The sequence below is a fragment of the Larus michahellis genome, chromosome 6 (genome assembly GCF_964199755.1).
Source record: "Larus michahellis chromosome 6, bLarMic1.1, whole genome shotgun sequence".
NCBI classification, from domain to species: Eukaryota; Metazoa; Chordata; class Aves; order Charadriiformes; family Laridae; genus Larus; species Larus michahellis.
In genome coordinates this window covers 47,314,107-47,328,929 of record NC_133901.1, presented here as the reverse complement: position 1 = coordinate 47,328,929, position 14,823 = coordinate 47,314,107, and the positions used below count along the sequence as shown (strand labels likewise).

General features: G+C 37.6%; 1 protein-coding gene across 4 annotated transcripts in view; it reads right to left on the bottom strand.

Annotated features, from left to right (window-relative positions):
• Positions 1–508: 508 nt before the first annotated feature.
• DLG5 (discs large MAGUK scaffold protein 5) overlaps positions 509–14,823 on the bottom strand; it is a 112,655-nt gene continuing 98,340 nt past the window's right edge. For 2 of the 4 annotated variants that reach the window (XM_074590696.1, XM_074590697.1), the window contains exons 22-33: positions 14,631–14,793; positions 13,552–13,685; positions 12,818–12,982; positions 12,250–12,433; positions 11,148–11,296; positions 10,666–10,836; positions 8,212–8,408; positions 7,335–7,478; positions 7,014–7,141; positions 6,103–6,212; positions 4,244–4,353; positions 509–1,892 (exon numbers count right to left, since the gene is read on the bottom strand). In XM_074590696.1, coding sequence (XP_074446797.1) covers positions 1,789–1,892; positions 4,244–4,353; positions 6,103–6,212; positions 7,014–7,141; positions 7,335–7,478; positions 8,212–8,408; positions 10,666–10,836; positions 11,148–11,296; positions 12,250–12,433; positions 12,818–12,982; positions 13,552–13,685; positions 14,631–14,793 — 1,759 coding nt within the window. In that variant the 3' untranslated portion in view covers positions 509–1,788. The remainder of the gene's footprint in view (positions 1,893–4,243; positions 4,354–6,102; positions 6,213–7,013; positions 7,142–7,334; positions 7,479–8,211; positions 8,409–10,665; positions 10,837–11,147; positions 11,297–12,249; positions 12,434–12,817; positions 12,983–13,551; positions 13,686–14,630; positions 14,794–14,823) is intronic. The other 2 variants (XM_074590698.1, XM_074590699.1) reach the window with 1 other exon arrangement.

Genomic DNA, 14,823 nt, shown 5'->3' with positions numbered 1-14,823 from the left:
CTTTTACACACAAGTCAAGTTACAGAAATTGACCTTTATTTAGTAATCAGTTTCTTTAACTTTTTTTTTTTTGATACAAAGTGACATTTTCATTTTAGTACAGAAAATCCATGTCAGAACAGTACCTGTCTGTTTCAATTGTACCACTGGAGTCTACTCTGACCTCAAACTTTAAAAACAAACAAACAAAAAAAGAGATAAACAAAAAACAACTGCTGTCCCTCACCATGAGAAGTACTTTGACTAGTAATTCACCCATATCATTTCCTATTTTTTAATTTATATATATACAGTATTATAATAGTACAGTATAATACTATATAAAATACTATATATATATTTTAAATGTATTCTAGTTCAAAATACTCTATATAGTATATAACTATATAAATACTATACCGAGTATTTTGAACTATAAATAGTATCTGTAAAACAGAATTTAAATTTAGGACCAGATCTTTCTTTGAAGAACTGTGCAAGAAGAATCCCTTTTTTTTTTTTTTTTTTTAATTAAAAAAGCTACAAACAGAAGCAAAACTACAGCCCGCAGTGTAAAACTAGAAACCCTAATGAAATGTTAGGAACAGTGACTGAGAAGCAGTTCTACTCAAATGACATATTAAAAACAATTAAAATACAGTACCCAAGAAACATGGCACAAGAGACAGAAGAGACAGGTACAAAACCTGTGTTAGGAACACAGAGTCAGAAGTGCAAAAAAACAAAAAGGGAACTGATACAATGGAGTTTGGTACAATAGGTAAATAAGTATTGCAACCAAAACTAAACGATCACGTATTTTTGACAAGGAAAACACTAACAATTTAGTACCTTTCTAAAGGCTTTTAATCAAAGCCCTAAAACTGTGGCTGCTCTTAAATAAAAACAACCTATGTGAATGCTACACACTGAAGTACAAAGCTTAAGAATTACCCTGCAAAATTGCACCGACATAAGCTTTCCATATTTACAGTATCTAAAAGTGACAGAACACAGCATGCTAGGCCTAGCTTATGACTCTTCCCCACCAGTACTTAATCCAGGCCCAACAATTAAAAATTATTATTTCTCAACACACATTAAGCTTGGATTGTTCAGATATATTATGACGTTTAAATATTAGATTCATGCATAAAACAAGAAACGATATCTTTGACAGACAAGTGTTGACAGGATACAAACAGTGGTCTGCCCTGTAGAGGAGTGTACTTCCTTCTGAGCTTACTCCCAAGACGTACCGATTCGATCCCACGATATTACCTGGTTGTCAAGTCAGCAATGTGCTTCATAATGGTCAAAATTGCAACTAGGAGTCACACTGCGCATAAACCATTTGCTCATATTCAGAAATTTCACTCCGTTTTGGAGAGTCACCTCATTAAGTGAAAGGACACAGAGTTAAAAAAACAAAATAAAAACAAAACGAAACAAGACATTCAAGTAAACAGCGACAACCAAATACTTTGAAAAAGTGTTTGTAAACTTGTCATTCTACAGGGTTTTGCAGCATTGTTAAGTTCATTACTCATGGACAAGTACACGCAGGTCGCAGCCCCTCATGCCAACCTGTCACGTGTACACGTACGACGTAAGAGACAAGATCGCTGAAGTGATGTACCCCTTCCCACGTGCCTCGTCAGGTCCTTGCGTGTTCAGTGTTATCATTCCCCTTTGCGAAACAGAAATCACTTACAGATATCTTTATAAAGACAGAAACGGACAGAGTCTGTTGGATAGAAAGTTAGTTGGTTATTTCCATCTGCAAAGGAGTTTCACAGCGAAATAAATCTACAGTGGGCCAGCGGGGATCCACAGGACTTTGTTTTGTTCTTGATCGACAGTTGTCATAATCTGAGTGCAAATGCTTGAAAGGGCTCCTCCCTGGACAATGCCTGGAGAAAAAGACACAAACCCCCACGAATGAGACTGGAACAAAGAGTCATGGCTAATTACAAAGAGGAAACTTCTACATTTTTCTGCAAAGTGTTTAATCAACAGATCAGAATTAATCTATCCCATTCAATATTTGCCAGATGCATGACCCTATTAAAACAAGAAAAAGAACAGAGCAAAGAGGTCAAGTGTTCAATATACAGTTTCTTCTGCTAGCTCTTCAAACAGCCCAGGGAAGTTGCAGAACTGATGGCTATAATCAACTAAGACAACTGTTTTGTTAGAGGCCTCCATGTACTATTTTCAGAAGCATCAGGTGGCAAAGTTTAAGTCTAAAGATGGTCAGAACCTGCTATAATAAACCTCTGTTCAGCACGTGGTGTTAAGAGTTTTATATTTACGTGGTAATATACATAGAGACTACAGCTGTAGCAACTAGACACTATTTACAAATATTAGAAGTAAATTATGAGGCAGCTCGCAGATCACTGAGCTAAATAAAACAGCGGCGGTTGCCACTCCGATTCTTACTGTTAACTACATCCAATGAAAAAAAGGCCAACAGCAAGCAACTGCCTGAAAATCAATTCAAAAGATAAATGAACACCTTGCATTCTACCCTCGCTAAACACAACAGTCATAAAAAGTAAAATGCCAACACTGACACAGGAGAGGAGAACGTATTCGCTTTAAGACTTAAAAAGTGAGGAACTTCATGACTTGAGAAATATGTCAGCAAAGCCTCCGGCCTCAGCTACCACTAACACTGGAAAAACATGGAAAGTCTTATAAGGTTTAAGGTATAATTTCCATTTTTGAAAAGAGAGAATTTGATCTCATGTAAAATATCACTTGACTCTGCAGTATATACAATTCATGATCTCGGGTGAGTTTGGATACAGAACACAGTAACCAACAAGGTCCATGAAAGGTGACAAATGGCAGTGAGGGAGTGATTCAGATTATACACTGTGTTCACAACTTGGTACAAGAAACAAAGCCAACCTGAAAGAGTCATTAGCCAAAAAACCTATTTCATGAAATAGTCACAGAGCTCAGGTCTGCCATATAGCTTCATGAGGAACCTATCACGTCCAACACGCCTATCTACAGGCTTATTTTATACATAGCGTTATAATTTCAAGAAGTTTAAATGTCAATGAAGTTTGAACAGCAATCCTCTCTGACTACCAGCATCTGGCAATGTTGATGACAGCTGGAGTCCGCTGTACTTGGCACTAACAGAGGGAGGCCCGTCTCACACGGCATGTGAGAAGATACACATAGTGCTCTCTTGGACTGAGTGCTGCTTTCACTATCAAGGTGAAATTAAAATGCAACAAATAACTTAAGGAGCAGAAGATAACACACGGTGATGCAACCTGGCCACGTGCATGTCAAGTTCTGTGAAGGTTTAGTATGTACCATTTCAATTAACCATGTATGGCTATTACACACCAGGTAACTGATTTTGTTGAGACTGTGCAGCTTCTTCTCAGGGTGCACTAAGACAGCTCTATACTAAATACATCCCCCTTCCCTCCCCTGCACTTGGCAGGTATGCCTCAAAATATTTCTGCAAGAATCCCATTGTTCTGGGGATGAAAAGTTGGGGTTTGGATGGTTTAGTGGTATTTTGGGGGGGTTTGTTTTGTTTTTTTCTTTTTAAGTTTTGTTGCCATTCATATCCAGTTGGCTAAAATTTTGTCCCCTCAAGAATGGATGTGGAATCACAGAAATATACTTGGAAATACGCAGAGACAGTCTTGAAACTAATGTAAAAATATAGTATTAACTACAATCCAAGATTCATATAATATACTTTATGATGTTAAAAAGGCCTCTAAAGTTGAATTTCATGATTCCAAATTACAAAGCATGCTTAAGAAACCTTTGACAATTTTGTTCCTTTGTGAAAGATTTAAAGTATGTCTCACAAATCATACATTAATTTACACTACAGGTTTTTGATGTTGTTTGGGTTTGGTTTGTTTTATTTTTACAATTACAAAACAACTTATATTCCTTACAGGGTACAAAAATGACAACACTGTGTCAAATTATCTTGACCATACTTCCAATACTACTGGCTTATAATTAAACGTTTTTAGAATTTATTTAGGTCATAAGACTCACCACATGCTGAAAACAAAAACATGTAAAAGCAAGGGACAGATAGTACTTATTATCTTGAGATTTCCTCACCCAGTAAAATAAACCACCAGAGCATGAGTCTGCCAAAAGGGAAGGCAGAATGAAAAAAACAGTGCTTTTTGAAGGAACATACATTACAGTGTAAATGGATTAAATCATCACTGTGTTCCTACTGAAATGTTTATTAAATACTAACCTGTAAAGTACTTGCTATACTCTTGTTCTATTTTTTGAGCTGTCTCAAACTGTTCTTTGGAATGTTTTTGTGTAACTTTGTCCCTCAGGAAGATTGGGTCTTTTTGCTCTCTGAAAAAAAAAGAAAAAAAAATTATATAAGAGTAATTTTTTTTTTAATGGCCTTGAAATTATTACCTCGAGTTGGGTGCAAGTGAAAGGCTAATTAATTTGCAAGCATAACTCTGTGCATTGAGTGCCATCTACTGTGTTTCAGCAGTACCAGCTTAGTCATCAGGATTATTTCAGTGCTAACAAATTTATTTGCTATTAGACCAAGCCAGGATTCCTTTAAAGTCTCAGAGACTGGGAGGGGGTTGAGGGAGAAAGAATATAATTTTTTACAGTTCATATAAATTGGATCGTCATCTCATATACACTCCAGTACTCCCTACACAAAACTGGGCTCAAGTAGTGGTCATTTAAGAGCTTGAAGTATCAAGCATTGAGTAAAACTTGAGTATTATAGAGACATAATATAATAGAGATGCATTTTTGAGATTACTGTTTTTCTATTATACAAGCTGTTGGAAATAAAATAAGAAAAAAATAGAGAGAAATACAAGCGGTGAGAAATAAATTTTAATTCTTATCAAGGCTTGTAACACTCTCCTCCAAATCTGACTTGGGGTCCCAAGCAAGGGATTCTGTTTAAAAGGAAGCAGAATTTATAATCAACTAATAAGGTCATATAGATAGACACTAAACCAAAATAAGCATAGTTTCTTATAGCATTGAGAAAAGCAGCACAATTTTATTTTATAAATAAAAAGCTTCACTTCTGAATTAACCTATCACTGCTGCGTAGCAGTTCAGAGAATGGCAACAGAACCTGTGCTATATCAAAAAGGCTGTTTGGAAAAACCTTTGATGCTCATAACAGGTAGAGACAATGCACTACTGCATCTTATTTTGATGACTGATAGAAATCCTTGCTTGTCTAGTTCAATCGCTGTCACTTTCCAAAAAAAAGGAAACAGCTGTAATGGTCACCATTCCATTTCCAAAGGGGATCAAGACAAGACAGTTCCATTTATCATCCAAGTGCATGATCCTACAGTGGTAATGAAATACAGCACATTGCGTTACTTCTTGCTTCTACTTGAAAGGGGTAGTACTTATACTTTTTCTTAAATAGACAGTCATCAAACTTACCTACAGATCAAGAACATAAGAAGTCTTCAACTTTTAAAATGAAGATAGCACAAGCGTAAGATCTCTCAACAAAACTGTTTCTTAATACCTTTGTTGGGAGATTATGTCACTTCTTGCCAAATCGATCTATCAAAATGCGTAAATTTGAGTTATATTTGAGCAGGAAATTCCCAATTACTGAAAGCGCAAGGCCCGACAAGACCTGAGTATATACACTCCATGGCAAAAAGGGACTTCCCTTGCTGTTTTCACTGGAGAATGAACCTCACTGGGAAAGCAGAGGTTACGAATCAATTGGCACTGCATCCACACACTTGCCCCCACGGAGAAGATGAATAGCTCTTTGTCACAGTCACCACTTAATCCTCAGTGGATCTCACCCATACCTGTCTTAAGGTTTAATACAAAGGTGAGCAGGGAAGATCCGAGTGCGTCCTGGAGTACATACAGTTTAATCTACACTGTTTGATTTCTTTGAAAGAGTCACTTAATTGTCATGCAACCAAAATGAAGTTAAGACCATTTACCTCACAGCGGTTTTTATGAGGATTAATTTCCCCATTTTAAAGAGATTTAAGATGACTAGGATGAAAGAAACAATAATGGTAACGTGCTTTTTTTTAAGCTAAAATCAACATCCCTGAACTATACCCCTCACAGACTTACTTGATTTGTTTAGCATTTTTGTAGCGAATAAAAATTACAATAGGGTAGATATGAACACTGTGGAGCCGTTCGATGGCATGAGGAGCGATGTCAAGCAGACAATGACAATCCTAAGATCAAATGTAAATGCAAAACACTCATTCAGTTAAAGAGCACAAGCACACGTGCAAATCCCACATTTCTTCCCCTACTTAAATCATAGCAACCCAACAGAATTTTGTACACACTTAGCATTTTGGGGCTACTGAGTGATTTGTAGCCACAGGTTTTATAACAAAAGACAGAAGATGAAAGACTGCAAGAAATTCCATTCATAGTACCAAAAGTATGAATTGACAGAAATAAAAGTATTTGAATAACAACTGAAATGAAGACTCAAATTGAAATATTTGCAATATATTTTTCCCAAATTTAAATATTCATATTCATTTTCTCTTTCATAAGTCATAAGCAAACACAAGTGTTAAATTAACGAGACTTTCTGTGGGGTTTGACAGAAAACTGTAAGCAATGTACAGATTTCAATTAGCATCTGTCTCCAGGATTATTATGATGTTTATATTCTTTACCACTGCATTAAATGGAATCGTTAAAAAACCTAAATCCTCGTTGGGCGGGATAGGGGGTGGAATCTATGGAGTCTAAGAAAATAATTTCTAACTTTATTTAATAATACTGTAAAAGAATATGGACATGCCTAGTTTCTACAAAAATGTGTTTGCATAAAATAATCTTTTAAAAGTTACATGCCAAAGTGAGGCAACTTATTTTACTCTGTAGCCTGGGGAACAATTCTCTGAATCCCTTAAAGGAGGACAATGCTAACATAATTTCCACCCCACACCCCCCCAACATAGTATGACCATATATTGCAAATGGTACAAAGAACTACAGCATTAAAAGTGACTCACCTTTTCTGTTATCTCTTTTATTGAAGCTACGGTTGTCACATCAAAATGTCCACTCCTCCGTTTATAATCGATAAACAGACAATCCTTCACGCCCCGTTCAATGGCTTGTTGGGAAGCTTTCATAACCTCTGTTTCATAGAGCCAGAAGAGATCCCCTTTCATTACTATTCCTTAGGGATAGCACACGGCTAACAAAACAATGTCTGCAAATTCAGATTCTTGGGGTTTTTTCCATGTTTGTGCTACCATTTAGTTCACTTATATAGATGTTACTCTCACATATTCTAAGCAAGAAGAAATAGGTTATATTTGCGTACTTACCAAGAGGACACCTGCAAAATTTTCCAGGGGATTCTTTCACCAACATGTCTTTCACAGCATCAAGTAAAGGTCCTAGAATAAGGACAGGCCTAGGAGAGGTACAGTCCACTTTCTGTACACGCTGATATGCCAGACTTGCAGAATCTATACACATGGAAGATATATTTATAAAAGTATAAATTATTTTCCTGGCATTCCTCAGATAAGCAGAAGCACCCTAACAGAAATCATGAAAAAAAACTCCCTTGCAAGAGGTAAGGCCCTTGACAAGAACAAAAAATGCTCACTAGCCATTATTACAACTTTCTCCACCTGACAGCTTAAAATAGACATTTTTTCTAATTAAACCTGGTGCTTCTCCCTCCCACCCTCACCTAAATTTTAAACCAAATCATTCCTATTTTTGTAAACAAGACACAATATTTGGTTTCTCCAACTTGGTTTGTTGAGCTCTTCCAAGGAAGTAATCATTGTAACCAACGAGATTTTTGTAGTGGAATGAAGAAATAGAAGTGTAGATTTTCGAGTGGTGCCCAGGATGCCTGTCTAGACTAAGTGAGCTGGACAGAAATTAAATAGTTGAAAGGAAGATCAAAACCATGCCTCAAAAAAGCAATCTTCCTCTGCAAATGAAATATTAATACTAATAGGTCTAGGAATAAGGTACCAAAAAAAAAAATTAATTTCAAACACTCTGGCTTGTTATTTAATACCAAAAAAATTGCTATTAAAAGTAACGTATGTGATGGGACACATGATCACCATTTGTATTCAGACCAACCAGAAAGCAACATTACTCATCGTGTCATGCTGCAGCTGTTTAAAAATGAAAGAGAAGGAAAGGCAACCCCCTCCCAGGTATAACAAAGGTACTTGCCATCCAAGAAAGGAATTGAGTCTGTACTGATTGTATCCAGAGCCAGTAAATCCTTTCCATCTTTGGAACCACTTCGCTTGTGTTTATGCTTTCTTCTGAAGAATGACCTCCGTGCTGCTGCTGATAATGTCTTAGATGAACTGTTTTCATCTTTAGCCTCAGACATGCTGTGTCTCCTATAGAATTCCTGATCCATCCTATAATGAAACAGACAAAATGGTTGGTATTTAAACCTATCTTTTTAAATTTGTTCAACAAACAATATCACCGCTGCTTCAGGAATGCACTGGAAACGCTCATCTCAAGCCTTAGCCTACGTATCTTCACCACCAATAATTAATCAGAAACAAATGTTAATATAAATGAAATAATAAGCATCTGAAAACCTCACACTACCATAATTTCCTCAAGATTCTTATAATATTGTCATGGTTTTCACTGGGATAGAGTTGACTTTCTTACTAACAGCTGGTATAGTGCTATGTTTTGGATTTGGGATGAGAATGGTGTTGATAGCACCCTGGTGGTTTTGGTTGCTGCTGAGCACTCAAGGCCTTTGCTGCTCCTCACACCTCCCTGCCAGCAAGCAGGTTGGGAGAGCACAAAAGCTGGGAGGAGACACAGCCGAGACAGCTGACCCCAACCGACCAAAAGGATATTCCATACCATATGATGTCATGCTCAGTATATATAAAGCTGGGGCAAGAAGGAGTAAAGGGGTGATGGCGTTTTGTCTTCCCAAGTAACCATTACATGTGACGGAGCCCTCCTTTTCTGGAGATGGCTGAACACCTGCTGGCCAATGGGAAGCATTGAATGAATTCCTTGTTTTGCTTTACTTATTAAACTGTCGCTATCTCAACCTATGACTTTTCTCACTTTTACTCTCCTGATTCTCTCCTCCATCCCACCAGGCTGAGAGTGAGTGAGTGGCTGCGTGGTGCTTAGCTGCCAGCTAGGGTTAAACCACAGTAGTCCTTTTTGGCACCCAGTGTGGGGCACGACGGGTTGAGATAACGACAAACCTGATCAGAGCACGTTAGAACAAAATTGTCGTGTCATGTCATGTGCATTCATTGTATTGGGTTGATAGTCACAATATTGTTTCTCTCGGGGTTGTGTTTTGTAATACCTTACCTGCTGCACGTGCTCCCTGTTGTGCTGCTTATCACCCCTGGGCAATGGGTCAAGATTACCCTTTTGCTGTGCTTTGTAGTGGGGGTTTATGATATGATGAAATCGTGTGTGCTGTGGCTGTATTTGTTAACGATTAAGAGCGATGAACACGGTGAAACGGCATCTCCTTACTTCGGGAGCCGTCTAGCGGCAACTTTCAGTAATTACACTTTTTACCTTTTCTCCTCGAAGACCTAATCTGCGGAGGAGACACCTTCTTTCACCTCCCTCTCCTCCTTCCAGGCTAATTACAATGGCGTTCGAGAATTCTGAATACCCTTGGGATGCTCGAACCAGCGTGCTTTTATTGCCAGGTGCTTTGTTGCTTCTGAATACGTTTCAGGTCTTGCTTAGGGTTAAACCACAACAAATATAAATAGCAGCAAGGCACTGAGGGGGACCACTCTGGCAGGCAGGGCAAAATTCTCCAAGGCAGAAGCAGCAGCACGCATCTACTTGCCAGTAAAGTCAACCTCGCACAGAGTGAAGATCCCATTCTTTCTATGAAGCTGCATGTTACATTCATCCTTACAATTAACTTATCAGCAATCCAAAACAACAGTTTTATTTTATATGAGCACAAATATTTTGGCCACATGTAAAATGTAGGTGGTTTTACTATCCATCTCCCAGTAACAACACTCAATGACGTGTACGGGTCTGTATGTGTATATTGTACTTCTATACATTCCATGTAGTACCATTGTCCCACTGTCACGATGAATTTTGAGTTATGACATGGAGAGAAAACTATTAGAAGAAAAGGAAACCAGAAAACCAGGAATCTTAAAATGAAAAAAATATTTTAATCACTGAGTGATAACTAATGTGATTTCAGTAACAATGTAAAAATTTTAGTTCCTGCATACTCCTCTTAACTGCTCTATCAACATTGCAAGACTGTGGCGGATACACAGTCTTATAACATTGCTGTTCACAGATAACTAAAACCACTGATGCTTCCCAAGAACCACTGTGATAACCTTGGATTCAAGGATATTTTTGCTGTGGTTATTCTCACTTTTGTTATTGAATTATCTATCACAAACTGGTCTATGTATTATTTCCATTTCTAGTTTACTACTTAGAGGCATTAAAAACAACTTGATAGAGTAACATATTTAATTCAATGTTATTAAAATATGCCACTCCTAAAATGACACGTCTAAGAATTAGAATCTCCTGGAAAGAATAGAAGCAAACAAGTCTTTTATACCACATCTCACTTGTCAGACTTCTAAAGACTGAAAGATAAATACTGTAACTGAGGTCACTCACATATATTTGCTTGGAATCTGTCCTCTTTCCAGCTTCTGAGCATTCTCGTCTAGCTGCCAAGCCATCCAGCAACCAAAGTTTCCCTGTGGCAGAGTGTCATCAACATACAAAATGTCATCCTTCTTAAAGCTTAAATCCTGTTCCACCTCTGCCAGACGGTCATAAAGTGCTCTGGAAAGGAAGACATAAATAGGCTCTGCAACCGATCTCCATCAACTCAAGGGAAAGACACGCATACTTATTTTGAAAAAAGTTAATAAATTAGAGGAACACACTACATTTCAAGAGCGCACACAATTTTACAGCAAAGCATGAAGACTTACTATGCTACAGATTGTGTACTCACTGTCAGAGAACAGCTGGGATGAATTTGTAAACTTTGAACTTAAAATAGTGGTAAGACTGATGTACTATCTCTCCCATGATGGTCAGCATATTATCCTAATGGCCTTATGCTGTCATTACCGGTCACGCTCTAATACCTGATATAGAATCCATCTCCAGGAAGCTCTTTTATCTTATTAAACTCTTCTATTCTGTATTGAGTCTTTATTTTGATGTTTTCTCCTGGCTTCAGCATTTCAAGATAAGCTTCCTCAGCTGTTTTATTTCGCATATCAATGGACCCATACTGCAAAACATAACAAAACACAGAAACCCTTATGTGTGAAATTGTATCTTAATAGGCAATAGACTTAGGTGAGTTTGAAAAACATGCAAAATGTGTTTGTTTTTCCCACTGTCAGGCTCTATATACAAGTAAGTCTTGCCACTTAACTCTAATACAGCTTGTACTTTAAGATGTCTAGCAGGAGACCGAGACATGGGGGTGGAAAACAAAATACAAAAATGAACACAGCAGACATACACCATGAGAGAAACTCTGCACTTCTTTAAATAGTTTTTAAAGTGTAAGCTGAGAATCATAAAATTCAACTGGAAATAATTTAATATTTTTAGGAAAAGCAAGTGGTCTGACAGAAGTCAGAAACACAATTACAAAGCAAAAATCTCCATCTGGATACTAGAGGTGCAATGGGAGAATCTCAATGCTCAGCTGTATCTGAAAAGCTCATAAACACGTACGTGTTTATCACCTTAACAGTCCTGCCAAGTAGATAAATAGTCTCATTTCAGATATAGAAAGCAGAGTCAAAGACATATTGCATGGCTCTCCCTAAAGTCTCAGTAGAATTTCACAGTGATAAGATCAATATTGTTCCCTGTTTTGCAATATCTTTCATATCCTTGCCTTTCTCATATGTCCAGCAATTGGATTCAAGGGTTCCTATTCAGATGAAGAGACCAGGTGTTTGTAATTCCAAGTGGGACATACATGAGTCCTTCAAACTTGGGGGCAACTTGTGCCCTTAACAGTGGTAGTCCTCCAGGTTCATCTCTTCATGCGCTGCAGTCAGAATGAAGGTTATGCATTCTCACCATTCTTACTTGGCTTTTGTGGCAGGAACTCAAGATTCACAGAACATCTCCCATTGTGAGACAGCATGATTCTTTGTACAGCTCCCTCTTTATACCATCCTAGACATTTTGTCAGTACGCTGCAGACTTTTCTTAATAGCTTACCTCAAGTATCATGTCACCCAAGACTAGTCCATCAGGTCCTTTTGCTGGGCTATCATCATCTACATCTGAGACAAATATTCCATACAGGTTTCCACCACATATCTGAATCCCAAGATCCACTTGGGATTTTTTAACAACAACAGTTCTAGGTTCAGGGGTCCTTTTGTTTGTGTCCACAGGGCCCCTTTTGAGAGGGAGAAATAATACATGTACTTCAATTCAAAAACTTGCATTACATACAATCAACTAGACATCTGAAGAATATATATTTACATAATTATTATTCAAAATAGGTCACCTACAGATACAGTCTTCTAAGACAAACATCATGTTTCTTGCAGACCTTCTTAACTAAACCAATCTTGTAGTAAACTTTCTTCACTCCTTGCAGACCCCGTCTTTCAAAAACATTCTGCAAACATGTACTTTTATCCTGGGGTCCATTTAACTTGGCTGCTCATTTATTTCAACCAGACACAGCATTCACAGTAGTACACTTGTTTTTTAATACCCTTCGCATCCATCCTGACCATTTTTTTTTCCTTAAACCAAAAATTTTACTCTCTACCTTAAGGAATTCCGGGGACTTGTAGTTGGTGTAGTTTGTTTGGACGGGGGTGTCATTGTTCCTTCATCCTGTTCACTCACAGTATCGATTACGGAATGATTGTCAGGCGTTGCAGCTCCACTGCCTTGAGGGGTGGAATGATTACTCACAGGTTCTAGGCGAGAACTAAGAGGGAAAAAAAAAAGAATAAAAGACTGGTGAGACAGTGTTTCACCAATGCCAAGTATTTTCCACGCAGACAAAGTTTTTACTTTGGCCATAAATCAAGTATAAAGTAAGGAAACAGCATGCCAAATAACATATGTTCACCATAAGTCTAAGAGAAAGATAAAGCTCAGTTTCGAAGTGTGATCATTCATCAAAATGGGATGGACAGTTTCATGAAGTCATATGCCTTCTCTAATTAGTTTTGGAAACTCCAACTGTAAAAAAAAATTTAAAAACATTTTGAACTACCAGAATCTCATAATCCTAGGAAGAGGTCATCTTAGATTTTAGTTTAATGTATCTAAGGATTATGCCCCAATAAGAAAGAAAATATAGTAGGTGCATCAAGCATTTTACTTTGCTTTTTGACAAGCGTGTATTCACACATTACTTTTCTAAGCAATCACACTTCTTATCAGCACAAACGTGCTGCTGTTTGCAAACACATTACCTGTACAGAAGTTATCTACTAGCTAAATAACTGCATGGACCACAGAGTAGTTTTTTCAAAGTCTAGCCAGCCTTACCTTGACCGTGAATGATTGCCAAGCTGATACATATGTGGGTTATACTGAGCCAGAATAGTAATGGTGTCACACTGCTGTCCAATGATTAGTCGAGCCTGTTGCTCTGTAGCATTTCTCAAATTTATTCCATTAAACTACGGAAAAAAATGCACAAACCAGATGTCAAATTTTCAAATGGAAACTAGCAAAATCATTCTTTCAGTTTCCTAATTAGTTTAATATCTAAGCACTGACTTATTTCCACTGGGGTAAATAGCAGGATGGAAATGCTGCTATACAAAGATTCCTAGGGTTTACTCCTTGGAAGGAATCACTGTAATTTTAAAATATTTGGTAACCTGACCATGAGTTTAAAAGTCTTTTTACTACTGAAAGACATATGTATTCTGAGCTGTGTTATGATTTGATATCACTGATTAAATACAAGTTGGTTCAGATCACCGATCTGAAGAAATGCGGAATTTAAAGATAAATTCAGATCCATGATCCGTTCAAGGTCATAGAATCATAGCATCGTCTAGGCCCATTGTAGTATCATCCACACACTGTGCAGAGGATGCTTTAGCATATAGAAGCAGCTAACATTTACGAAGCAGTTCTGTACTTTACAAAACACTCCTCCACATGTTTATCTAATACTGTAGGCAAAAATGTGACTGTAAGCTAATGTAAAGCCTACCCGAGTATTTTTTAAACCAGGTGTCTCAGGTTATGATATGGCACAGCAACAGCAGCATGAAAGTCAGTAGAAGCCAGCTGCTTGAATATTTACTCAGCTTATCAGGCAGAGTATGGTGTTGGGACTATATTGTTTTAAGCACCAAAACTAGCTAGCTTAAAATTTAATTATATCGATATAAGATGCAATGCAAATCTACCATCAAAAGACATTATTTTATAATAAAGCCTGACAAAAAGTCACAACAATCCCAATTACTGGAATACTGCAACACAGAGTAACCTTTGCTACATCTCACAGCACACAAGCTTTCACAAGATACTCTTTTGGGGAAGGCAATTATGGCTGGATTCATATGAACTGATTCATTAAGCCATAGGAATAGTAAGCAAACAATTACCTCTAGTAACTGATCACCATACTCAAGGCCAGCTTGATGGGCAATGCTCCCACCTGTTACTTTAGAGACAAATATTCCACCATTTTCTCCGCTCACAATGGAAATCCCTAGTGGCTCAGAACCCTTCTGCACTTTAACATGACGTGGCTCTTCCATGTAGGGCCTTTTAGAGGAGATAGTTAAAACTGATTTG